A 24,350-nucleotide genomic window follows, 5' to 3' on the forward strand; every position below is an offset into this window, starting at 1 on the left:
ACAGCTTCCAAACGGGTGGAAAACCCCTGCGATTGGTGAAATTAACCATAGGAGATGGCGCTAATGTAACGCCAGAGCTCACATCCTACCGCAACGCTCCGGTAGGCCGTTCTGGCACTTCTGGGGGAGCCAGAACAGTGGAGTACGGCACATCCGGTAGTTGAGTTCCAGCACTCCCCCGCTGTATAACACCCTGGCAAAGAGTCTGGCGTCCCCCTCTAGAATCGGGTCCATAGCCTGCCACTCCTACCAGCGAGGGGAGTTCGTACTTTAGCTCAGGCAGCGGGTCTGTGCTCCCCAGTCCGTACAGGGCGGGGGTGTGGGGCGGGGAGAGTCGTTACATGAGTAACATCGCAAACGGCAATATTTTCAAATGCGTCTTGTGCCTCCTCCGGAGCAACGGGCGCTCACCCCAGAGCTTGCGTTTTTCAACGGTGTCTTAACCCGAACGCGGGCCACGTGGTCCCTTTGCTGAGGGTCTGTCGTTTTCCCTCTGCTGTCCAGGGGCCAAGCACAAGTCTATGCTGGAGGGTCAGACCACCCAGATGCGGCGGGGCCGGGGCAAGGTCATCCCCAGGGCAGGGCACAAGTCCAAAAGAATTGGCAACAAGGGCAGCGTCAACATCCAGAACAAGGCGTTCCATTGCCACGTGTGCGAAATCTACGTCAACTCGGAGACCCAGCTCAAACAGGTGATGCCTTCAGCTCTCCCACTGTGCCTTTCTCCTCGGCCTCTCCCCTTGGCGGGCAGGGGCATGGGGCAGTCTCAGCACCCAAGCACGTGAGGTTTTCATATGTGCCAGGGGGTGGGGAGGATCCTGCCCCACAGCCCCCCAAAACATCCTTAGGGAGTCGCTTGGCAGGATGATCCATGCAATCCCAGATCCTCCAGAAAACCCTGCTGCAGATGGTACCTTGCAAAGTGCAGCTCTCTAGTGCAGTGGGGGGGTTACAAATCCCTTTGCCTGGGCCCAATTGCTTCTCCCCTCCAGGGGAAGAGAACAATACTTGCTGTTTTCATGAGGTTTGCAGAGCCAGCTGACCCGGCGTGGGGGGCGGGGGGGCTGGGGAGTAGGAGCTGGATAATTGCCTGGGTCAGACGATGGACTGAAATGGATGCCTGGCACAGCTCCAGATAAGTCAATTTATGTCTATTCAGTAGCACCTTGTTCAGGAAAAAACTGCAGGGTGAGTAAACCAGGGCCCAGGGTATTGAGAAAGGTCATCCTGGGAGCAGGGTTCTAACACGAACGCCCCATGCTAACAGTCTCTTTGCCTCTAGTGACCGGGGCGGCTCCAGGCACCAGCGCACCAAGCGCGTGTCTGGGATGGCAAGCTGTGGGGGGCGGCCTGCCGGTCGCCATGAGGGCAGCAGTCAGGCTGCCTTTGGCAGCATGCCTGCGGGAGGTCCGCCAGTCCCGCGGTTTCGGCGGCAATTCAGCGTCAGGTACGCCGAAGGTGCGGGACCGGCAGACCTCCCGCAGACATGCCACCGAATCTGCATTATCAGCGGACCTCCTGCAGGCGCGCCGCCGAAGGCTGCCTCGCTGCCGTGCTTGGGGTGGCAAAATACATAGAGCCGCCCCTGCTAGTGACTAGAAGACCATGCACAGAACTTTACAGTATTTGCATGTATATTTGCTACTGGCTGCAAGCTAAGGGACTTGATTGTGTAGCTCAACCAGTAGCGACTGATGCTCTTCGCTCCAGAGGTCTTGAGTTCATTTCCTGCTGATGATCAAACAAGGACCATCATTATATATACATGCAAATCCCTGAACCCTAGAGACTGAAGCAAAGGCTGCACTTGGTAATTACTAAGAGCGAGCTGAATTCCCAGGCAGAGAGCATGGCTTTACGGGGTCACTTCGCACGCAGTGGGTTTGTTTGCTGTGTGTGACTCTGCGTTTTCCATCTGCAGCACGTGAGCAGCAGGAGACACAGAGACAGGCTTGCTGGGAAGCCACCCAAGCCAAAATACAGCCCATACAACAAGCTCCAGAAGAACGCAGTCCTCGCAGTGAGTATTCTAAAGGTATCTGTCTCCCAGAAGCCCTCCGGCCGCGGTGCCTGTCTGAAATGTTGCTCACACTGTTTGTCAGCTCATGGGGTTTTATCGCGAGGCCCACAAGATGTGGTGGTTTCCGTTTTCAAAGCCCCAGCTCCAGGAGTCCTGTGATTATGTCAGGATCTCAGCTTTCATTGAACAAAACAGGGAGTTTCTAACCTTCATGAATGTGGAGGGAAGCTTGGAAGCGAGACCCTTACAGTCTCTGACACCACAAAGGAAAGAAGAAGAACTCCGTGTTTTTTATTTTTAAAAGATGATGATTTTTACCTGAATCCCAGGGTTTCTAGGGGGGCTGACTCGTGATTTTTAAATGCTTGGGGTTGGCAGTGTTTTTGTTCAGCTCATGCCAAGTTCCAGGGTTCGTTCGCAGAGACGCGAGTCTGCTCTGCAGCGCAGCAGCGGCTAGTCCTGGCCCAGCGACATAGCGGTAACGATCGGCAATGCTGGGCCTCGTTTTCTGCTTCCTGTCCCAGGAGGGGAAATGGAGCTGACCTGATCCTGAGGCAGGTCAGGGGAGGGTTTCAGTTCAGGGCTCCCCTGAATCATTTCCCGCGTGGGGTTTCTGGTGGCTGGGAATGTGCTGGCGTTTGCTCCGTGGAAAGGCTGGTGGGGATGCTTTGATGGTCATTTCTCAGGTAGGTTCAGCCCCAGGCTCCCTGGTTCATTGGTGCTGTGCTCTGAGGCCGTATACAGAAAAGGGTGCCGCTAACACGGCCGAGACTTACTAATATTTTTGTACAGAGCCATTCTCGAGCCCTCTCCTCCCCCCGCCCCCCAGCTGATTAGCTGCTTTAAGACCAGTCTTGGCCTGTCTGCCCTGGGAGCCACCACCCGATCAGGGCTTGACAAATGGCTTTAGAAGGGTTGCTTTGGTGGGCAGACGGGGCCTGAGTGGGGAGAGGAGCCGTTCCAAGTGCTCGCCGACCCCTGGCTGGAAACAGAGACGGGGACGCTTGAACTCCGGCGCACCAGGAGTGTCACTGAGGTCCTGGAAGAATTCTCAGCATCTTCCGAGGGTGCCAAGCGCTCTACGGAGTTTCTTTGTCTCCCGGATCAGCCGTATCCTGCCTGTGCAGGGAGACAGGATGAAAATGCTTTCGGAGGTCTCCTGCGGCCAGATGTCGTGTCCTTTCAAGGACAAACCTGATACTGGCGGCTCCTTGACCCGATGGATTCCCAGCTCAGTGTTAAAGGAAAGAGCTACCTAGACTGATAGGGCTTTAAGGCCAGAGGGAACAATTAGGCTTGTGTAATAGTCTGACCTCCTGTATAGCCCAGGCCGACAGCCCCACCCAAGGGTCCTTGCCGTGAACTGCAAAGGGAAGCTAGAGTAGATCTGTGAGAAAGGCCTCTGGCTAGCAACTGTCAACCTCGCTGCAGGTGAGGGTTAGCTCAGTACGGGGGAGGGATCGCTCAGTGGTTTGAGCATTGGCCTGCTAAACCCAGGGTTGTGAGTTCAATCCTTGAGGGGGCCACTTAGGGATCTGGGGCAAAATCAATACTTGGTTCTGCTAGTGGGGGGCTGGACTCGATGACCTTTCGGGGTCCCTTCCAGCTCTATGAGATAGGTATATCTTCATTGAAAGCCAGAAGATTCAAAACTGAGACCTGGTAATATGCCCCCCTCCGACGTACAACAAATGACTGGCCTGTGGAACTCATGTCCACATGATATCATTGAGGTCAGGAGCCTATCTGGATTCCTCTGAAGCTGCAAGTTCTGGACTAGAAGGGTCCTTGGTCTGATCCCCTGGGGCAGTTCCTATGAAATAGAAACTGGGTGACTCTATTGATCCCAGGCTCCGCACCCACATGCCTGTTACCAGACTAACCCTGAGCCCAGGGCTGGCTGCTCCACTCCCCGCAGAGCCGGCAGTGCCAGGATCTCTCCTGCAGCCTGGTGGTTCATGTGCTTTGTGTGTGTGTGTGTCTCTCTCTCTCCCCTCTACAGTCCAAGCTGGCTTTGCAGAAGCACCTCACCAAAACCTTGGCTACCCGCTTCCTCCCGAGCCCCCTCACCACGGCAGCCATGTGCGCCATGCCTGGCCCACTAACCCTCAGACCAGCCACCGCCACAGCCCTCTTCCAGGCCCCGCTCCTTGGACCAGCGCTCTTCCGAACCCCGCCCGGCCACGTCCGCGCCACGCCTGGCCCCATCGTCTTCGCACCCTACTAGAGCCCGTGCCCGCCAAGGCTCCGTCTCTCCCGGATGCGGCGAAGAGCCGGCGAGCTGTGCAGCAGGACAAGGCTCTGTTCCCATGGGGCAAACGATCCTTTGTAACCGTTGACCGAGGTTTTTTCTTTCCCTCCCACTGGGTTAGGAGATTCCCCAGCTGACTGCTCTGCAAGGCCTGGCTGTACCCCCCGTTACCCACACCCAGTGCCCGTCGGTTCTGCCGCCCACTCACTCAGTCGCTCTCCGAAAACACAGCTCCATGTCCACTTTGAGTGGATTCAGTCAAAAGGACAGTGTCGGGATCCCCCAGGCCCATTGATACCTGTGGCCAGCGGGTGCCCCTCTTTGGCTAGTGAGTTTTTCATTCATCCCCTTCCCAGTGATTAATTTAAACCAAACCAGGGAAGGGGCCTGGCTGACTCGCTGGAAAAGAAAGGCCCTTTTCTCAGGCTGGCTGGTTCAGAGCCAGCCCAGGTTCGTGGCGACCCCCAGATCATAGGTCCTGCTGGAAGGAGTCCGTGCTGGATCTCAGGCCAGTTTCCAGTGGGAAAAACCTCCCTAGCACAAAATCCACCCCCCGGTTTCCCACCCGTAGCCTAAGCCCTGCATGGGACATGAGGCATGTGGGCAGAGAGCAGCGTGGTGGAAGATTGCCCTGCCGACTGCCTGACCCATCCTGGAGCTGAGGATGCAGGGAGAGCGTTACTCTCCAGCTCCTCTAGTCTGGGCCCTTTCAGCAGCAGGAAATCCAGAGGAGACACCGGCAAACGGGGGCAGCATCTTCCCATAGAACAAACAGCGAACCCCGAGGCTCCTTGCCAGCAGAGACCTCTTTCCTGCTCACTTCAGAAAGCACATTATCGTCCAACACTGGAAGTGCAGCGGAGGACCAGGCAACTGGGATCAGAGTGTTGTCTAGAGCAGTGGTTTTCAACCTTTCTTCATTTGCGGGCCCCTTTGGAAATCAGATATAGTCTGAGGATCCCCAGGGGGCCGTGGACCACAGGTTGAAAACCACGGGTCTAGTGGTTAGACAACAGGATTCTCCTCCCAGACCTGGGACAGGGTGTGAGCCTATGGCAGGAGAATAGGACGTAGGGAGTCAGGACACCTGGGTTCCATTCCCAGTTCAGCTAAGGCTTGGAGTCGACTGGCTAGAGAACGGCCCTTCTCCTTGGCGTCTATTCCCAACTCTGCCATTCACTCCCTTGCACCACGGTGCTTCACCTCTTAGTGCCTCAGTTTCCCCCCATTAAGCAGGGGATAGCTCTGACCCTACCTCGCAGGGAGGCTGAGTGAAGATTCATAAAGCACTTTGTCCTTGCGTAGCGCCTTTCCTTGGAGAGCTGCAAAGCATTCCTCCTGTTAACAGGCCAGCAGACAAAACCCAGTCACCCAGCCCCGTTGAAACTTGGAGCTTCCAAGGAAACTGGAGGGATTCCCTGTTAGTTCAGCTCGACAGCCCAGAATCAAAGAGCAGGTTCGTTTAACAAGCACGTGGCGTTGTCCCTCCCATGCTCTGAGTGCAGCTTGCAGACCGTGGTGCTCCAGGGCCCGCGCTAGGCATTATGGGGCAATGGTTTTGTTTTTCACTGTGTTAAAAGCCGGCGCGATGACCTGGTCCGAACAGTTACCGAGGCGCTACGGGCTCCCCAGCGCGCACTGTACAGAGAAATATGCAGGAAGGTTGCGACCCACATGGACCTTGTGCCGGAGTGACAACCCGTCCCAATCTATGCAAATCCAAACGGAGGAGCCCCGTCGTCGAGGTAACCTGGCTGCGTCCTGCGGCGGTGCCCGCTCTGTCTGTCCAGCGAGGAACGTTGTTCGGAGCAGAAACTGAACCATGCACCTCGGTGCATCGTGCACACGCTTCCGAGAGCCCCCTGGTCCCGTGAGCTCTCCGCTGCTCCTCACGGCACAGGCTCTGAGCCCCCAGCGGAGGCTGCCCTCCGAGCTGGGCAGCTAGCAATCCCCACGCACAAGCACACCTGTCAGGTGTCTTCACTTGAACACACCAGCTGTGTTTCAGGAGGCGTTTGGGCAGCACAGGGAGGATCCTGTCGCCCCCACAACCACTGGAGGCTGAACACGGTTTCCAAACACCGGGGGGCTGCGAGATTGTCACTTCCCCAGCGCTCAGGGGCAGTCCCTGGGGGCTGTGTGTTACATGTCCCCGATCCACAGAGACGGGACGGTTATAGCTCTCCGCTCAGCTGGAGCCCAGCGCAAGGCCTGATAGTGCTGTCCCACAACCCCCTCCCCCTTTGCGTGGTCACCAATGGGTGACTGAGGCCAGCGCTCCCTACCACTCGAGCTGGCAGTAGTAGTGGGTTGTTATCCCCTATAGCACAGCCCCCTCTGCTCGGACAGTGTATTACAGGAGCACGCTGCGGGGGGACATGGAAGCTCTCAGCACGTGGGATATGCCAGGGAGACTGTTCTCCCTCTCCCCCCTTGGGAGTGCATGGAGCTGGTGCAGGCCGGCCTGGGGGTAAACCAAAGAGTCAGGCCTGGGCCTGAGCACTGGGGGATCCAGCCCCTGGGCTGCGGGGAGGGGCGACATTTTGATGCCAGTTTTTCTGGGCACCTGAAGGTGAAACCTTGGGGGTTCTTTTTTGCCCAAGATTTGGGTTTACGGAGCTTTGCAATAACCCCAGCGCCAGCCAGCTGGAGGGGACCAGCTCCGTCCCTTACGACCTCGGGGTGGGCGAATCCTCCACTAGGCGTCCACAAGGGAACGGAGTGTGGGGAATAGACCCCCCCCCCACGCCCCAGATCACAGGAGCTCCTTTTGTAAGTCCCATCGGGGGCGGGGGGCAGGGGCTGGTAGTGGGAGCTGCCACTGGGCAAACCGTCCCCTCACAAAGCTTTAGATGGGGCAAGGGGGGGATCCGGACACCTCTGTGCGATGCCAGTCAGTCCCTAATGCCATCAGCCCCCGGGTAGCCTGGGGCTTAGCCGTCCAGCCCCGCAGCAGCCTCTCCTCCGTCTGCCGCTGGTTGGGTTCGCTCCCTGTCCCCCCCATCCTGCTCCAGCTCCGTCCTCCCAGGGGCTTGTGCCGTGGTAGTTTTAGGAATTCAGGAAGCACAAAGCTTTAGCCATGGTTCCCCCCCTCCGCCCGAAGAGACTCCGGTCGCACTGCAGGTTGAGCTGGGTCACGAAGCCCCCCAGAGCCAGAGTCAAACCTACCCTCAGCCCAGCGGTGGGGTCCCGATAGACTAGGACACTTGAAAGCCATTCCTTCCCGTCACGCCATCCTGCACCGGGCGGCGTCCGAGCACCCTGCTGTCTCCTTCGCCTCCGGCCCCCCCGCGCTAGCCAAAGCAGTTACCGCCTCTGACTTCGCATAGGCTGTGGTAGGTCGTAGGCCCCGGCGCTGACATGTGCCCCTCTATAAATACCCTCGGCGTGATGTGAACAATGGTTGATTTTGACAACTAAAAAGCAAACGAAATAACCAGCCTCTAGGGACTTGGCCAGTACCCCCCCCCACCGCCCCCTGTACTGTTCAGTGTATATTTTTTGATGTACTATAACCGTTGGAGGGGGGGAAAGGAAAATATTTTGATAATCGAATCTCATTGCTTTCTTGTGTTACTCAGTAAATAAAAGGAACCTGTATAAACGCGCCTGGACTTTCGCGCCATCTTTCTCTGGGCCCGCGAGGCGGGAGCCCCGGGAAGCAGAGGTGGAAATAGGAATGCATCCCCCGCGACGGATCGCTAAGGGACCGTTCAGCCTGCAGCCAGCGGCTGGGGAAAACCAGCCCCGTCCCCAGCCAAAGGGTGGGCTGGCTCAGGACGGCCCAGGCTTTTCCTGGGGTTTTCCGAGGAAGGCTGGACCAGTAACGAAACGTTCTTGGTAACAGGGTGCAGGCGGCCGGAGCTAGGCCCAATCTAGTGCCACGCCCCCAGCCCGCCGTGTGCCACGCCACCAGCCCGTGTGCCACGCCACCAGCCCGTGTGCCACGCCACCAGCCCACCATGTGCCACGCCACCAGCCCGTGTGCCACGCCACCAGCCCGCCGTGTGCCACGCCACCAGCCCGTGTGCCACGCCACCAGCCCGCCGTGTGCCACGCCACCAGCCCACCATGTGCCACGCCACCAGCCCGTGTGCCACGCCACCAGCCCGCCGTGTGCCACGCCACCAGCCCGTGTGCCACGCCACCAGCCCGCCGTGTGCCACGCCCCCAGCCCGCCGTGTGCCACGCCACCAGCCCGTGTGCCACGCCACCAGCCCGCCGTGTGCCACGCCACCAGCCCGCCGTGTGCCACGCCACCAGCCCGTGTGCCACGCCACCAGCCCGCCGAGTGCCACGCCACCAGCCCGCCGAGTGCCACGCCACCAGCCCGTGTGCCACGCCACCAGCCCGTGTGCCACGCCACCAGCCCGCCGTGTGCCACGCCACCAGCCCGTGTGCCACGCCACCAGCCCGCCGTGTGCCACGCCACCAGCCCGTGTGCCACGCCACCAGCCCGCCGTGTGCCACGCCACCAGCCCGTGTGCCACGCCACCAGCCCGCCGTGTGCCACGCCACCAGCCCACCATGTGCCACGCCACCAGCCCGTGTGCCACGCCACCAGCCCACCATGTGCCACGCCACCAGCCCGTGTGCCACGCCACCAGCCCGCCGTGTGCCACGCCACCAGCCCGCCGTGTGCCACGCCACCAGCCCGTGTGCCACACCACCAGCCCGTGTGCCACGCCACCAGCCCGCCGTGTGCCACGCCACCAGCCCGCCGTGTGCCACGCCCCCAGCCCACCGTGTGCCCGGGAAGCACACCCGCTCCGAAAGCAGCTGAGTTTATTGACGGCGATTGCTGACCAGGAGGAAGCGGCTCTACACGCCTCTGACATGAGATTACATACATGCAATCGTTAAAAAAAAACCCACCAGCCTCACTTCCCAACACCGGCATGTGCCCTGCTGCTGGGTGGGCTAATCCAGGGGACCCCAGTCATCCCACCCCCGCCCCCAGCAGCCAAAGCACATTCCCGCCTGTCCCAAATTCCTGGCCAAGGAGAAACTCAGGGACCATCTAAAACTAACCCTTGGTTCTTGGCCAACTGACAATTTTAACGGCCTGCTGAGGCCACGTCTGCAGCCCGACCCCTTCCCCCAGAGCTGCAGGTCGGAGACGTGTCCCCCCGGGGCCAGCTGCTCGTCAGCAATGAGGCTGAGCTGAGCGGCACCTGCCTAACGAGCGATGCAAACGGCTGGCCCCTACCCAGCCTTCTGCAGTGAGCTCCACATGCTGGGGTCTTCGGCTCTCCCGTAGCGGGATCAGGGGCAGGGGCGCCACCCCGACACCATGGCTTGGCCTGGCCTTCGGCCTGGGATCACAGCATGGGAAGAGGCAGCGGATCAGGGCTGCCCTGCTGGCATCTCTGACATGCTGGACACTGATGAGGCTCTAATGAGCTTAATGAACCTAAACCCGAGCTCTGCTCAGCCTGGCCTCACCCGAGCGCCCCGATTCCGCAGCTGCAGAGGGGCCAGGTGCATTTCCCTGCTGCTCAGGCAGTTAAAGAGCTGGGGGGCGGCAGGGGACAGTGAAGGGGCGGCAGGGACCCAGGGCAGTCCTTGCTCCTCACGATCTTCAGGGAGGCAGCTACGCAGCCCCCGGGGAGGTGGGTGCAGCACCATCCGCCTCCCCAGCTGCAGAGAGAGGGCGATTTGCAGGTGCCTGTCGGTGGGCAGAGAGGCCTGGAGGACGAACACCTTCACCCCTCGCCGGGAGCTCAGAGCCCACCTTCCAGCGCCGGCCTACAGGGAGGAACTGCGGGGAGACAGGCTGGGGCATTCTGCGGCCCAGGTGGAGAGGGGAGGAAGGTGCTAGGTAGTGTCATAATCTTGGGGTGGAGAGAACGCTCCCCTCCAGGGTCAGGGCAAGGGTTACAATGGGCCAAATAGAGGTTGGGCCGGTGAGGCCTTCGCAGGCCCCTGCCAAGACAAGGAGTGTGTTTGCCGAGAGTTTTGTCTAGCCTGTGGTTTGGGAGCAGAGACCAGGCCAGGGCTCCCGGGGCACGGTCTGGGCGAATCCTGAGTTCAGACCAGCCGTCCAAGGCCGCCTTCCCCCTCCAGGCAGCAGGGATGGGCCAGGCGTCTTCACTGCCCCCAGTGACCATCCCTGGCACCGGGTCCTCGCCATGCTGCCTAGTGTGGCCAGGGGCCGAGCCCCCCACCCACTCCAGGAGCTCCCTCCCATCAGCAGGCTTCGTGCCAACGCCCCAGAGCTCAGGAGAGGGTGGATGCGCCATGGGAGCGAGGTGGCGGGGGAGGGGAGGCCAGGCCTTCAGCCGTCCATGGAGCCGCTGCCCTTGTTCTTGCGGCTCAGCGGGAAGCCGGACTTGCTCTGCGGCTGCGTCATCTTGCTGGCCAGGTAGGTGAAAGGCTCGATCAGCGTCCGGCGGTCGGCCACGGACACCTCCCACAGCTTCACCTTCTCGCCCTTGGCCCAGTGCTGGGCCGCGTCGTGGTCCACACGCCGCTGCTCCTGCAGGTCGCTCTTGTTGCCCAGAACCACAATGGTGACCTGCACGAATACACGCAAACGGAGCACGCTCAGGGCCGGCTGCCTGGCCCTGCAGCCTGGGCCAGGCCCCGGGACAAGGCTCCTGCGGATTTCACCCCCAGCACGGCGGGCTCTCCGGTGATGTCTCTTTCCCTTTGGCGCCTTCCGTCCAGATTCCCTGCTGTGCTCGGGCTCCCGGCCCAGCCTTCGCCCCCGCCCAGGCGGCCAGCTGAGCAGCAGAGCTGATGGGCCCCAGAGGGTCCTGCCCAGTTCCCTGTGGCCGGAGCTTGGGCAGAGGCTACCTGGGTCTTTCCGAGGAGGAGATAAGGGGATTTGGGATTTCCCCAAACGGGATCAGGTCACTGGTCCCTCCCATGTGTCCCCCCTCCGCTGTCACCCCCAGCCGACACTAGAGCCCCACCGGACGGCCAGCGTCTCCTCCCTTCTGTTCAAGCAGGCCTGGCTGGTCGTGCAAGGCTGCAGGTGGCAAGGAGCAGTCCCTCCCTGAGCCCACCGGCTTTCTAACCCCGGTTTGCAGAGCGACAAACATCGGGGTCTGAGCGCAAGCACCGGCCAAGCACTTGCAAACTCAGCCCCTTGCTGGCTGATTTACAAATCCTGGGGGAGGGGAAGGGAAGGGCAAGGAGAGGAGAAAAAGCAGAGCGACCTTGAACGTGGTGCTGGACTGACAGCGCTGGAGACCAACGGCCGCTGCTGAGAAGGGGAAATCCAAGGAGCAGAATGCAACACCTCCCCTGAGGCCGCCACCCCACACGCACACTGGCTCCATCCCTCCCTGGAATACCACCCCCAGCTCAGTCTTTATGGCCTGTTTGCTCACGGCCCCTGTGCTGAGTATCCGAGAAAGAGGGCAGCCGGTGTGGGGGAGGGGATCCCCCGACTCACTTCCTACGGGACATGGACAAGCCACCAGAAGGAAGCGCACTCCCGGCTGGGCAGGACTAGGGAGCTGTAGGGGAGGAGGCTCCGTCCCCCGTTCCCAGCCCGCCCCGTGCTCCGGTACCTGTGGAAAACCTCCTCTGCGCCTATGGCAATGCCTCACCTCCTTCTTATCCTTGCACTTGTCGATTTCCTTCTTGAGCAGCTCCACCCTCTTCAAAGAGTCCTTGCTGGCGGTGCTGTACACCAGCACGTAGCCGTCCGTGCCGGAAAAGCAGTGCTTGGGGAGCTCCACGCCCTCCCGCAGGCCCCGGGTGTCGTAGAATCGCACCTGCTCCCGCACCCCGCGGTCCGTCTCGATCGAGCCCACGTAGATGTCCTCCTGGGTCTCTATCATTTCGGAACCTGCGGGGAAGCAGGCGGGCGTGGGGTAACGTGGCGAGCTGGGCTGCGCTCTGCCGTGACGCAGGAGCCTCCTCGCAGTGTCCACTGGGCTGGGAGTCGGGAGGCCTGCGTTCTATTGCGGGCGCTGCCACTGACCTGCGGCGTGACCGTGGCCAAGTCCCGCCCCTGCCCTGTGCCTCAGTTTCCCCTCCCAGCCTTTGTCTGGTCTGTTCAGACTGGGAGCTCTTTGGGGCAGAGCCTGGCACAAGGGTGCCCCGAGCTTGCCTGGGGCCCCTAGGTACTACCACATAATAGCAGCTCCTTGCCTAGGCCTGTCTCGTACTCTGCTCCTTGTTCGTTCAGGTCTCCCGCAGCTGTGTTTAGAGCGGCACCGCTGGGGCAAACTGCCTGTAGACGGGAGCCGCTGGAGGCAGCGTCCCCAGGTTTTTTTCTCTGTACTCTCCCCACCTGGGACACTAGCATCCAAACCTGCGTGTCACTGCACGACCCTGTCTGCCTCCATCACGTCTATTACACACGTCTATTTTAATTGCAAGGGGCCGAGCAGTTCCACTAGAGTTTGTTCTGGAATGCTGGGAGGTTGGTGCTAATTTATTATTGTAGGGTCTCTCGTCAGCAGCTGGGCTAGGCACTGATTTGTTATGGTCAGGGGGCTGGTCTTTACGAAAAGCCACAACAGAGCCGTTTGGCATTAAGCCCGTGAAGAATGATGGGGGCTGCAGGACGCCCCCTTGCTGGTCACCCCGCCCGACCCCCACACTTACCAACCACATGGTTCCCATAGAGGAGCTGCTCCAAGATTGATGTTTTTCCGACTGAGGCTTGGCCGCAAACCACCACCTTGCAGCTCTTCCCCATCTGGGGTCTCTTTCCTGGGGACGGAAGAGCGAGACGTTGGAGCTGGAGGAATACGTCTTCTCAAAGTCGAGGCAACTGGGCAATGCCACGTGGGCTGGAGCTTGGCAAGGTTTCCTGGGCCCTGCCCGGTCTCCCCGGTGCTCAGCGCTCTGCACTGCCCCAGGGGAGAGAAAACCCTGGAAACCTAGGGCTGGAAGGGAACGCCAGAAGTCATCTCAGCCACCCCACTGCACTGAGCCTTGTCCCTTACTCCTTGGGCCAGCGGGGGCCCTAAAGTGACACTAATGGGCCCCCTTCACAGACGGTGGCTGGGACACCAGCCCCTTGGCTAGGTGCGTGGGTCACTGCCCAGCGCTGATGCTAGGGGGGAACCTCAGGGCAAGTTACATTAGGCTGGAAGAAATAACGAGGGGTCCGAACCGCAGCTTTGCATCCCAGCACGGTCAGTCCTTGAAGGTTCCCTCATCCCTCCCAGGCGACATTTGGTCAAGACCTCAAAAGCTGAGCTCCCATCTGCAGGAGCAATTAACAATTCCTTGGGGCACTTCTGGTAAGAGGCAGGACTTTCCTGGGGCCCCTGGCCCAAACTCCCTCCTCCTCCCACAGTTGTGCTGCAGGGTTGCCACCCTCCTCCCCAGAGGAAGCTGCATTTCAGGGTGAGTTGCGTGGTATGTGTGGCCGGGGTGGGGACGGTAAAATGGTTTTCACAACCAGATGAGGGCGTTGGGAGAAATTCGAGCCCAAAGGGGGCAGAAGGAAAGACGCCGGTGCAGGTCTGCCACTGGACTAAGGCTCAGGAGATTGCGGGTCCGTTCCCAGCTCTGCCACAGACTCCCTGGGTGACCTTGGGTGAGTCTCTTCACCTCTCTACCCGATGGTTCCCCATCTACCAAAGTTGGGCCATTCTCCCCTTCCTCCATCAATGTTTTTTTGGCTCATATACGACCAGGCCAGGGACCAGGAAAGCAGCTAGAACAAGGCACTCAGTGATCCACTAGGTCTTTTCCCTCTCCCCAGCCCCCTTCTCCCCAGCCTGTGATCTGTGCTGGAGCCCCCCTGTTCTACACAAACGCACGCGCCTTCGGGAGATTTCGGCCCGGGGACGAACCAACCACCTAAAATCCTAGCGAAGCTGAAGAGCAGATGTGAAAGTGGGCACAGGCTCAGGGGGCTGGAATCGCCGCAAGGCTGGGGCGCGAAGTATCACAGGATTTAGGCTGCCCGGGCCCTGATCCTCACTGCAGCCTTGGCATGATAACAAGCCCAGCTGGCCTCTGGCTGCACCGGACTCACAGAGGCAGCTGGCTCTGGGCTGGAGGCTTTAAGCGTCTGTGAATCGTGTATCTCCCCCCACCCAGATGGCACAGCAAATCTCCGGTGAGAGGGGTCTCTACCTACCTGCTCAGGACAGCTGTCTGTCTGCTTTCTCCTCTTCCTAAATCTTCAGGCTTAACTGACTCACATCACAACCAAGGAAGGGGAAATCCGAGAAAGCAAGACAGGGCACCTGAGAGCCGAGCCAGCAGGATAGCACCATCTAGAGTTGCAGAGGACAGGTTGTGTAGTGCTTTCCCCTCTCAGTACAATGGACAAACAAGCCAGAGCGGCGTTACCTAATAATCTAACTCCAGACGCACACCCAAAGGTTCATCCCTGACCATGTTCTTCGTAACTTCATAGGGGGGGAAAGCCTGCAAACTCTTTCACGAGCATTGAAGAGAACTGGCAGGCAGAGTTGTAGGAAAGAGGTCTGTATTGAGCTTGCGTAGTGGCCGGCGTTAGCAAGATGAGCGGTCTGTGCTTGTCTGGCAGCCTCCTGATCCCCAGCTTGCAGGCCTGCAGCCCTGGTGCCCCACTGAAGCGGGTCTTTCCTGAACCCCTCCCCCTTCCTCCCCATCATACTTCACCAGCCATGGTGCAAACAGGGCCGGCTCCAGGCACCAGCTTAACAAGCAGGTGCTTGGGGCGGCCAAGGGAGAGGGGCAGCACCTGCGGCAATTCGGGGGCGGCAGGTCCCTCATTCCCTTTAGGAGTGAAGGACCTGCCGCTGAACTGCCGCCGCCAATCGCGGCTTTTTATTTTTTTTTCCCAATTGCCGCCGATCGCGATCACGGCTTTTTTTTTTTTTTTTTTTGCTTGGGGCGGCAGAAATGCTGGAGCCGGCCCTGGGTGCAAATATGACAAGAAAAATGGAAACCGGGGCCACTTCAGGCAACTAATGGCCACATCGTCCATTTAAGGAAAAGCTTTTTTTAAAAACAGCAACTTTCATGTCTGAAAATATGGAGGGAAAGTTCCCCCCGCTCAGCCCCCCCTCCCACCAGCCTGATCTTCTTTTCTTTGAGATTCCAGATGGTTTTGAAGAAAGCGAAGCTTTCTGGCTGCAAATATCCTGAAATCTAGAGTGACAGTCTAGCCCCCACCCAGCTTTAAGAATATTTGAGATGACATCTCAGTTGCTGAAGGCTCACATCAGGGCATTGTTGCGAGAGAAAACAAGCGATGGCTTTTAAAAGGCATCATTACAATGACTAATTTTTTTTTAATTATATGTCAAGCACCTGGAGAAGCGCTAGGCAGCTCCCAAAGCGAGCAAAGACGTGCCTCCTGTTCTGGAGAATGCACAACCTAAATGCAATCCAGCACCATCCTGCAAGGAGAACTGCATGGGCTGATCCCTGCACCAGCGTGGAGCCCCACTGGAGCCAATGGGGTTCTGTGGGCATGCAGGGGTCCACCTGCACAGTTCTCTTTTGCAGCAGGACCTAAGTCGGCAACACCATGGACAAGGGCAGGCCAGGAAGGACAAGGGCAGGTCAGGAAGGACAAGGGTCACAACAGAAAGATCACATCGATATGCAAGAAAGACCTGATCCTGCAATGAGCTCTGTATAGGCAGGCCCTGCTGAGCATCCGTATTCATTGCAAGCTCAGGGCCTAAGGCAGCGGTTCTCAGCCTATTTACCACTGTGGGCTGCACACGCAGCTCTCTCTGTGTTATGGGGGCTGCATCCAAGCAATAGATATACTACCTGTCTGGCCTGGAGGACGTCACCTGGGCTGCAGTTGTGTGCTGATTGGGCCGCAAGCGGGCTGCGGGTTGAGAACCACTGGCCTAAGGCACGGGCAGAGCTTGATGTTTAGGAACCTAATTATTTGTAATTGATTGTTATCCGTGGATGTGGTTACAGCGACAGTTTGGTGCCAGGGGGCGGTGGTTTAGCGGGAGGATGCCTTCGCACGGCAGTTTACTATTTACACCATGATCGTTGCCATTTGCTATCAGCTGTGTCACAGCAGGACCTAGCAGCGCCCTTCGGGGATCAGGGACGCGTTGTGCCAGGCGCCGAACAGACACCCCCCAAGAGCTCGTCATGCTGCATCGCCGCGTGCCCCCACGTCCAGTGTCACTCTCCACCCAGCATCCGCTCCATGTTGGGCCAATCTCAGGTAAGTCATCCCCCCTCCCCGCCCCGGCTGGCCAGGTCACCCCGGCTGGCTAGGCCACCCCCATTCCCAGGCAGGGCTCCCCCATCCCCCCTCAGGCTGGCCAGGCCACCCCCATTCCCACCCCCCCTCAGGCTGGCCAGGCCACCCCCATTCCCACCCCTATTCCCAGGCAGGGCTCCCCCATCCCCCCCCCCAGGCTGGCCAGGCCACCCCCATTCCCATCCCCCTCCAGGCTGGCCAGGCCACCCCCATTCCCACCCCTATTCCCAGGCAGGGCTCCCCCATCCCCCCCCCCAGGCTACCCCCATTCCCAGGCAGGGCACCCCCATTCCCACCCCCCCTCAGGCTGGCCAGGCCACCCCTATTCCCATTCCCAGGCAGGGCTCCCCCATTCCCATCCCCCCCCCGGCTCCCCAGGCCACACCCATTCCCATCCCCCACCCGTGGGAGATTGGCCCTTCTGGCCCCTCATGCGCCCTCTCTGTGCCCCCTCCCCTGGCGGCGGGCGGGCCCCTCTTGACGGACCGCGGCGGCCTCTCTTCGCTCCCGGAAGTCCATGTCTCTTCCGGTTCCCCGCTGCCCCCTCTCTTCCCCCCTCCCCAGGTGCCCGGCCCGGCTGTAAGATGGCGGCGGCGGCGGCCGAGTGCGATGTGATCATGGCGGCGCCCGAGGGGCCCGGGCTGCTGGGCGGCGAGGAGGCGACTCGCAGGTAGCGGGGGCCGAGGGGCGGGGCCGGGGAGGGGGTTTGTCCGGGGGGGGGTCTCAGTCACCGACCCCCCCCCCCCCGCGTGCGGGGCCCCGTGACCCCCCCCCCGGGGCGCCCCATTCCCGGGGCTTGTCTCCGCTGCGTCTCTCGGGGCGGCCCCGGTCTGTGTCGGGGGGGGGGGGGGGGGGCCTCTCAGGCAGGCAGGACCCCCCCCCCCCGCACACACACCGGCCCCTCGGTTGGGCCTGCAGCGGGGGGCGGCTGCCCCGAGTGGGGGGCGCTAACCCCCCCCCCCCAGGCTGGTGAAATCTGCCCCACGGCGGGGGGGGCCCGGGGACCCTCGGGGGGGGGGGTGCCTGGCTCCACATACCCGGGCGAGATGCATTTTTCTGCCACCCCCCCCCCTTGAATGTTTTTGTAGGGTCTTCGCTGTGGCCATTTGCACAGGGTCCTGCGGGCACTTGGTGCTTTGCGCCCGAGCCCTCGCGCTGACCCCAGAGCGGGATTTCTCCAGCCAGCGCCCTCCTGCCTGGGCAGAAAGCCCCTGTCTCCAAGCTTGGACCGCCTAACGCATGAGGGGTGCCGGGGCGGGGGGATCGGTTCCCGGGGGGGAGCAGGCTCTGCTGGGGTCGACCGGACCAGTCCGAAGAGAGACGGCAGCCGCGACCTTTTTAACGCGTCCTGTACGGGGTCTGCAGGACTGAATTCAGCCCCGGAACAGGGGGGCTGGGAGTGGAGTCAGTGAACTTCTTAAATTCAGTCCAGGGCTGCCCTTTACTAAGGGAGGTGAGGGATGCCAGATGGGGGGAGGAGGGCCTGCAGCTCCCTGCATGTGATGCTTTGTTTCAGAAAGGCTGTGGCTGCCTGTCGGATGCTAAGCTCTGTGGCCTTTGCTGGACGTGCCCCTATATGAACGGCAGGGGGGGGTCCAGTCACTGTCTGTTTTATAGAAAAGGTTCAATCTTCTTTTGGTCAAACTTTGTGCAGTACAGCAAACCTCAGCCTGCTGGATGGTGCCCGTTGGCCTACAGTGACGGCACCATCTGAGAGGCAGCAAATCTGGGCTTCCTTGGACTTGGCTTTGGGCTTTCAGCGTGTTCCATCGTTTCTGCCTTGGGGCAGTATTGACTAGCGCCCGCAGAAGCCTTTCTTTGCCAGATTGAGGTCTGCTCCGGAGAGGGAGCTAAAGGGTTAAAGTTGTGGTGGAGGGGGGAATCGTCATGGCTCAAAACCCTTGAAGAAGGTTCAGATCCTTTTCCCTTCTCTAACTCCTGGGTCTGAGGACGTCACGGATCCTTATTAATTGCACCTGCCTGTAACAGAACAGTTACTGTTTGAGATTTTTGATAGCATGGAGTCCTGCTCTCCAATACCTGCCCCATGTTACCATGCTCCTTGGGGAAATGATCATTGTGCATGTTGGCTCTCCAAAGTACACTCTGTATTTGAACAGAGAGTCCTGGGGCACCTTATAGACTAACAGATGCATTGGAGCATGAGCTTTCGTGGGTGAATGCCCACTTCGTCAGACGCGTGACCTGTGTATTTGAAGGCAGGATTGGGTGTGGAAAGTACTAGGGCAGCGTTCTTCCCCACCTAGTAATTGTTGAAAGACCAAGCTTCCTTCATCCCCAAAGCTAGCTGGCAAATTCTGCCCAGCGGTGCAGATCCTATCTGAGGCCGGGCGTGGTGAGGATCCCAGCCCTTTCCTCTGGTAATGAATTTCCTTTACAAGAGCAAGTGCTTTTATTACCACCTGCTGCTGAGCTGTGGCAATCACAGCAGGGGGTGAAATGACTAGATCAGCCTTTAGGAAACACTGCGCTAGTTCTAGTGTGCCAAACTGAGAGCTGAATCTCACCAGTCTGGTGTCTCAGGAGGAATACAATGTCTGTAAATGGTGTGGCTGAGCCCGTCACTCTAGCACCTGACTGAAGCAGTGGGACAAAATGAAACTGAAAGGGGCCTCTGGGTAGTGCCAGTTTCAAAATGATGGTGAAGGGCTGAAGTATATGTGCTGCTCATTAGCTATCAAAGGGCGCGGGCCAAGGGAGTGGCATTGGAAGTATTGTAGCACCCTGTCAATTAAATAGATAAATAACCGTGTTAAAAAAGCACCTGCATGCTGCATAAAATATCCACGTATCATAGCGTTAAAGAATTGATTAGTGCTGGGAGAGCCCTGCTAAGTTTCATGTAATCCACCCCCTCCCCGGGCTAATGTAAGATTGTTCCTTATAGTATTTTCTCCAGGGCTTTGTTCACTTTTAAATGACTAGAGTAAATATTAAAAGTATCAACCATAAAAAATCACGAACTGGGCTCAGTCTTCCTACTACAGAGATCTCTAGCACCAACCTCTCTCTTCCTCCATACCTGAGTTCAGAAGGCAGCTGCAGGAAATGAACTGGTCATGAATAAAATGACCCATAGAAAGGACTGAAGAGTCCCAGAAACAGAAGAACTCTGACATCCTCAGTGGGAGGGTTGGTTCCTGGCCCACTCCAGATAGAGCCCTGGGAATGGAGAGCAAAAGCAACCTAGCTCACTCGGCTGCCTTGATGGGATAGGGCCAGTACCTCAGTCCTGGGTCATTAAGGTTCAGTCTTTCATCCAGTGGTTGTCCTTTTGAGTGTGGGATTCCCAGGCTTTCTTCTTTCCTGTTGGGGTGATCCTGTCTTTTAATCTGATTGAGGGGTGGCAGGGCAACACTATTCCAGGGTCACCTAGAGGGGAGGTGTTAAAGGACGGAATTAATATGCTACTTCCAAGATGTTCCCATCCCCTCTTGGTAGCTCGGAGCTTGGGACCTCTTGCTTTGAGCAGATGCCTGTAGTCAAGAACTTCCTGAGTGTTAATCTTCTCTTTGCCACGAAGCTCCTCTCTGGGTTTGAGCAAGTTCTTTAGCTTCTCTGGCCCAGTTTACCCATTTGTAAAATTGGGATACTGCTCAGCTGTGTCAAAGAGGGTGTTTGGAGATGTAGCTAATGTCTGTAAAGCCCCTTGAACCATGCAAAGTGCTATAAGAACAGCCAGATTGGGTCAGACCAGTGTCCTGTCATCCGACCGTGGCCAATGCCAGGTGCCCCAGAGGGAGTGAACAGAATAGGGAATCATCAAGTGATCCATCCCCTGTCGCCCATTCCCAGCTTCTGGCAAACAAAGGCTAGGACACCATCCCTGCCCATCCTGGCTAATAGCCATTGATGGAGCTATCCTCCATGAACTTATCTAGTTCTTTATTGAACTCAGGTATGGTCTTGGCCTTCACAACATCCTCTGGCAAGGAGTTCCACAGGTTGACTGCTATGTAAGTGCTTAGCATTGTTGGACTTGGGCAGACTAGGCACGGGAACCTGATGTTTCACTACAGCTTTTGTAGGATGAGTGGGTAAATTTCCAATTTAAAAAAAAAACCCACCCCATAACCTGCGTAAATTATTTTGATACAATTGTGTTTTTGGACTAACCTTTGCCCGAATGTACTAAAATGGTCCCTGATGGCTGCTTCTGCTCCCCGAGCTGGAGGAGAAGATAGACGGTAGCAAAGCAGTGATTTGTATTTCAGTGTAATTGTCCTGGCATTGCACTGAAACAGCTGCAAATAAACGGAATGTGTCATTTGCAGGTTGTTTAAGAGGCTTATCAGTGGAAGGAATGGAATATGGTCACAAGATAATGGTTGCCTGCTGTTGCATAAATTCCAGGGATACTTATGGAAAATGATTGATGTAACTGCACTAATTTTATCTGATGATGATGCAGTTAGTGACAGTTATTGTTGAACAGCTGCATTCTGATTGGCTTAAATTCTGTGTTCTGATCCAATCACAGATCAGCATATCCATAAGAGGGGGAGTTTTTTAAAAAGATTTCTAGACCGTGGAAACGGTTTTCTTGTGGCTCAGTTGATTTCTGAAGCTTTATTTCACTTCATTTTTTATCGGATAAATAGTTTCTCGGCCATCTGCTTGGCAGCTCCAGAGTCTATCTGTTGTGTATATATGTGGGGGGATGTTTCCCCTCATTCTTCAGTGCTGAATGATGTGGAAGAAGTATCTTAAAAAGAGGTATTTTAAAAAGTCTCATTGCTAAATTAATATTAGGATTAACAGTTCCTTGATCAGACCCTTTCCTTTACTATTTGGTACCAGCTTCAGAGTGGCTGTGCCATCCTAGTTACCTTTGTAAAATGGAGAGTATGAGATTTACACAATGAAGAAAAAATGTCCCAAACCAAAGAATTTGAGTTTTCCCTCATCTTGGGGTCAGAAGACTTCACCTTTAGATTGCCAGTTCAAATCTAGTGTAACTCAGTAGTGAGGGGATCACTACCATCTCATGTGAAATGAGTTGGTGGGTCTCCAAGTGAACAAATCTCATTAATTGACTCTTGTGTTGACAGTCTCAGCAGCAAACCAAAGGTTTAATTGGCCATGAAGCCTGAAGACATTCTGTTCATGGATGAGGTACATTAGTACTGTACCTATGCGGTGGATAAATAGGACTTCCAGTGACCAAGGCCAGTGGAATTTTTTTTTTAAAATAACCAGTGGTGCTGAAAAGAAGTCTTCACACAAATACTGCACTACTGTGAATACAGAGTGCACTGCAGGGTTTGAATAATTCTGTTTAGAGAATCAGTGTAGAGTAGGTGTACACAAATTAAATATTTAATACTTAAAATGTATGTAGAGCCGTATGTCTTCAAAGCATCGTACAAGCTCCTTTTTTTGGTTGAGTAATTCTATATTGTAGGTAGGCGATCAGAGGCTTATCAGAAATGTGTGCTGGTTACTTATTAAGACCAGTCAGTTTCCTTGATTTCAGTTTCTTATCAAAGGGCTTCTCTAGCTGCACTATTCAAAGCTCTAGCACCACAATAGCCCTTGAGTCCAAGTTTGTTTCCATGAAAACAAACCGGAAGCGGGATATTTCTGGCACGAGGCCCTTCCGTGAATGTTATAAAAGAGGCATAGTGGGTGTTGTCTTCACCAGAAATGATTTAGGGCGGTGGTTCTCAACCTTATTGAGCCCAGGGACTGGCTTGCTGCCTTCTTAAACGATCTCAGGGAGAGCTCAGGGACCGGCGCTGGTCCATGGACTGGTCGTTGGGAAACACTGGTTTGGGGTATTCCTGTGGAGTAGGCTATGCGCGCGCACACACACACACACACACACACACACACACACACACACACACACACACACACACACACACACACACACACACACACACACACACACACACACACACACACACTCTCTACGGGCGTTATATTTGTGGCATTCAAAAACTCCAGTACCCTTTGAGGTGAATCGGTAGAAAAACACAAGCACCTGCTTGCACAGCCACTGGATTTCCCCACCTTCCTTCCTGCCTATTGTGGGCTATAGGTCAGTGGTTCTCAGACGTTTGTACTGGTGCCCCCTTTCACGCAGCAAGCCTCTGCATGTGACCCCCCCTTTATACATTAAACACACTTTTTAATATATTTAACACCATTATAAATGCTGGAGGCAAGCGGGGTCTGGGGTGGAGGCTGACAGCTCGCAACCCGCCCCCCTCCCGTAATAACCTCACGACCCCCCTGCGGAGTCCCGACCCCCAGTTTGAGAACCCCGGCTATAGGTCCTCTTTAATCAGTTCAATATCCTGCACTAAGCAACTGGTAGCAGCATCGCTCCTTGATCAGTAGGGGGTGCTGATGCACAGAGGAATGTGCTGTTTGACATGCTACAGTGCTGCTTTGCATTGTAATGAGGATGGCTCCCAGGTGACCTTGTCTAGCTGCAGGATAAGATCATGATTTAAGTTTGAAGAAGTCTAGTTTGAGTTTAGCGTGATGTGAGAGGCTGCTTTGACCAGCCTGACGACAGCAGTATGGAAGTATGTTATAAGTTTCACATGTTGCCTCCACCCTCTCATTCCCCAGCCGCTGTTTCTCATCGCTGACCTGAAAGAAGCATCTCTAGGGGGTGAGAGAGGAGACCCCTCTGTGCTGTGACCCGTTCATTCCTTGGCTTCTCTGCTGAGACTGTCAGCATGCAGGGGGGAGAGGGGTGTGTAGTGCTAGGCTGGTTTTAAGCTCATTTCACACAGGTAAGATGAAGAATTTGTCACCATGACGTTTACTAAAAATAACCGACAGCTCCTTGACCTGTCTGTGACTTTTACTAAAAATAACTGGGGGGGAGGAATGACAGCTGAAGCGGCGGGGGTGGGGGGGGATTGACAGCCCGAGCCCCATCACCACGGACAGGGGGAAGGCACAGTCCCGGCTGCAGCCTCTGACCACTGAAGCCAAAGAAGTCACAGAGGTCCGATAAAGTCACAGAATCCGTGACCTCTGCGACTAAATCGTATCCGTCCACACAGGTGTCTGCATAGCATCTGATGGCAGAGGTCTGGGCTGGATTTCAGCTGAAAGACTCCATATCCTGTAGCAAAATGCCTTGAATGTATCAATGAAGCAAGTTGACTGTGGCCTTTTGCCTCTGCAAGTGACTAGAGGGGTTGCTTGGACCTCCTGGGGATTCACTATTGTTAGCCCAGAGAGTTTGGAGATGCAAACAGACCTCTGCGTGGAGGGGCACTAGGCGAGCTGCCTAGAAAGCAAGTCAAAATGTGAACAGCCTGGAGTTTCTGACCTTGGAGCGCCTCCTAAACACAAAGCTAAGCACTTGACTTGCTGGAACTTTTGGCCAGCTCTTTAGTTCCCAGATAAGCTTAAAGTACTTTGCAGTTTAGGCAGGAAGTGAGAGAGGAGTGATGGCGGTGGGAGGCATTCAGTCTGCCACCTCCGTAGATTGTACAGACCTGAGTTACACATTCAGAGATCGGGTGGCTGCAGAGTGCCAGCCAGGTAGGAAGGCTGGTGCAACAGCTCCATTTGGGAGGTGGGGTTCAGACGGAGCTCGGAAGGCTCTGCTCATTCTGGAAATGACTTGTTCTTGGCTGCGCCTCTGTTTCTGTGCTATGAAAATCAGGGATGCGATTTGGGTTGATGGTAGGATGTTAGAGGACGGTTGCAAGCTAGAGCAGGGGGAAATCTGTGTTAGGATTTATATGGTGGTAGGAGGCAGATGAAAGATGCTGCTCAAAAGCTCTTGGGCTAATCTGGGACCATCTCACTGCTGTGCAGGGTGGCTTGTCTGTCTTGGCAGTTTGTTCCAAGAGCTAGCAAGGGTTGGGATTGCTGCAGAGGCAGGGTGAGCAGAGGGCCTACCAGCCCCTCCAGCCACTGGGGTTGAATAGTTCAGA

The 24,350-nt window shown here is 56.9% G+C and overlaps 4 protein-coding genes across 12 annotated transcripts in view; 3 read left to right on the forward strand and 1 right to left on the reverse strand.

Annotated features, from left to right (window-relative positions):
- Window positions 1-7,875, forward strand: part of ZNF385C (zinc finger protein 385C) — a 185,585-nt gene extending 177,710 nt beyond the window's left edge. For 6 of the 7 annotated variants that reach the window (XM_065577944.1, XM_065577949.1, XM_065577948.1 and 3 more), the window contains 3 exons: window positions 505-692; window positions 1,922-2,035; window positions 4,023-7,875. In XM_065577944.1, the coding sequence (XP_065434016.1) occupies window positions 505-692; window positions 1,922-2,035; window positions 4,023-4,247 (527 nt within the window). In that variant the 3' untranslated portion in view covers window positions 4,248-7,875. The remainder of the gene's footprint in view (window positions 1-504; window positions 693-1,921; window positions 2,036-4,022) is intronic. The other variant, XM_065577945.1, reaches the window with a different exon arrangement.
- A 358-nt stretch (window positions 7,876-8,233) lies between these two features.
- Window positions 8,234-9,076, forward strand: LOC135977381 (uncharacterized). Its single transcript, XM_065578064.1, has one exon. It carries the CDS (start codon window positions 8,234-8,236, stop codon window positions 9,074-9,076), a length of 843 nt encoding a protein of 280 aa, XP_065434136.1.
- Window positions 9,040-14,468, reverse strand: NKIRAS2 (NFKB inhibitor interacting Ras like 2). 2 transcript variants are annotated; one of them, XM_024100737.3, is made up of 4 exons: window positions 14,329-14,468; window positions 12,837-12,944; window positions 11,831-12,072; window positions 9,040-10,788 (listed from the first exon to the last, which is right to left on the reverse strand). In XM_024100737.3, exons 2-4 carry the CDS (start codon window positions 12,928-12,930, stop codon window positions 10,549-10,551), a joined length of 576 nt encoding a protein of 191 aa, XP_023956505.1. In that variant the 5' UTR covers window positions 12,931-12,944; window positions 14,329-14,468; the 3' UTR covers window positions 9,040-10,548. The 2 variants fall into 2 exon arrangements, with proteins under 2 accessions (XP_023956505.1, XP_065433491.1); XM_065577419.1 differs by having other exon boundaries at window positions 12,837-13,120; window positions 14,329-14,401.
- A 2,459-nt stretch (window positions 14,469-16,927) lies between these two features.
- DNAJC7 (DnaJ heat shock protein family (Hsp40) member C7) overlaps window positions 16,928-24,350 on the forward strand; it is a 31,002-nt gene continuing 23,579 nt past the window's right edge. For both annotated transcript variants that reach the window (XM_065577881.1, XM_065577880.1), the window contains exon 1: window positions 16,928-17,089. In XM_065577881.1, coding sequence (XP_065433953.1) covers window positions 17,004-17,089 — 86 coding nt within the window. In that variant the 5' untranslated portion in view covers window positions 16,928-17,003. The remainder of the gene's footprint in view (window positions 17,090-24,350) is intronic.

Source organism: Chrysemys picta, chromosome 24 (genome assembly GCF_011386835.1).
Source record: "Chrysemys picta bellii isolate R12L10 chromosome 24, ASM1138683v2, whole genome shotgun sequence".
NCBI lineage: Eukaryota > Metazoa > Chordata > Testudines > Emydidae > Chrysemys > Chrysemys picta.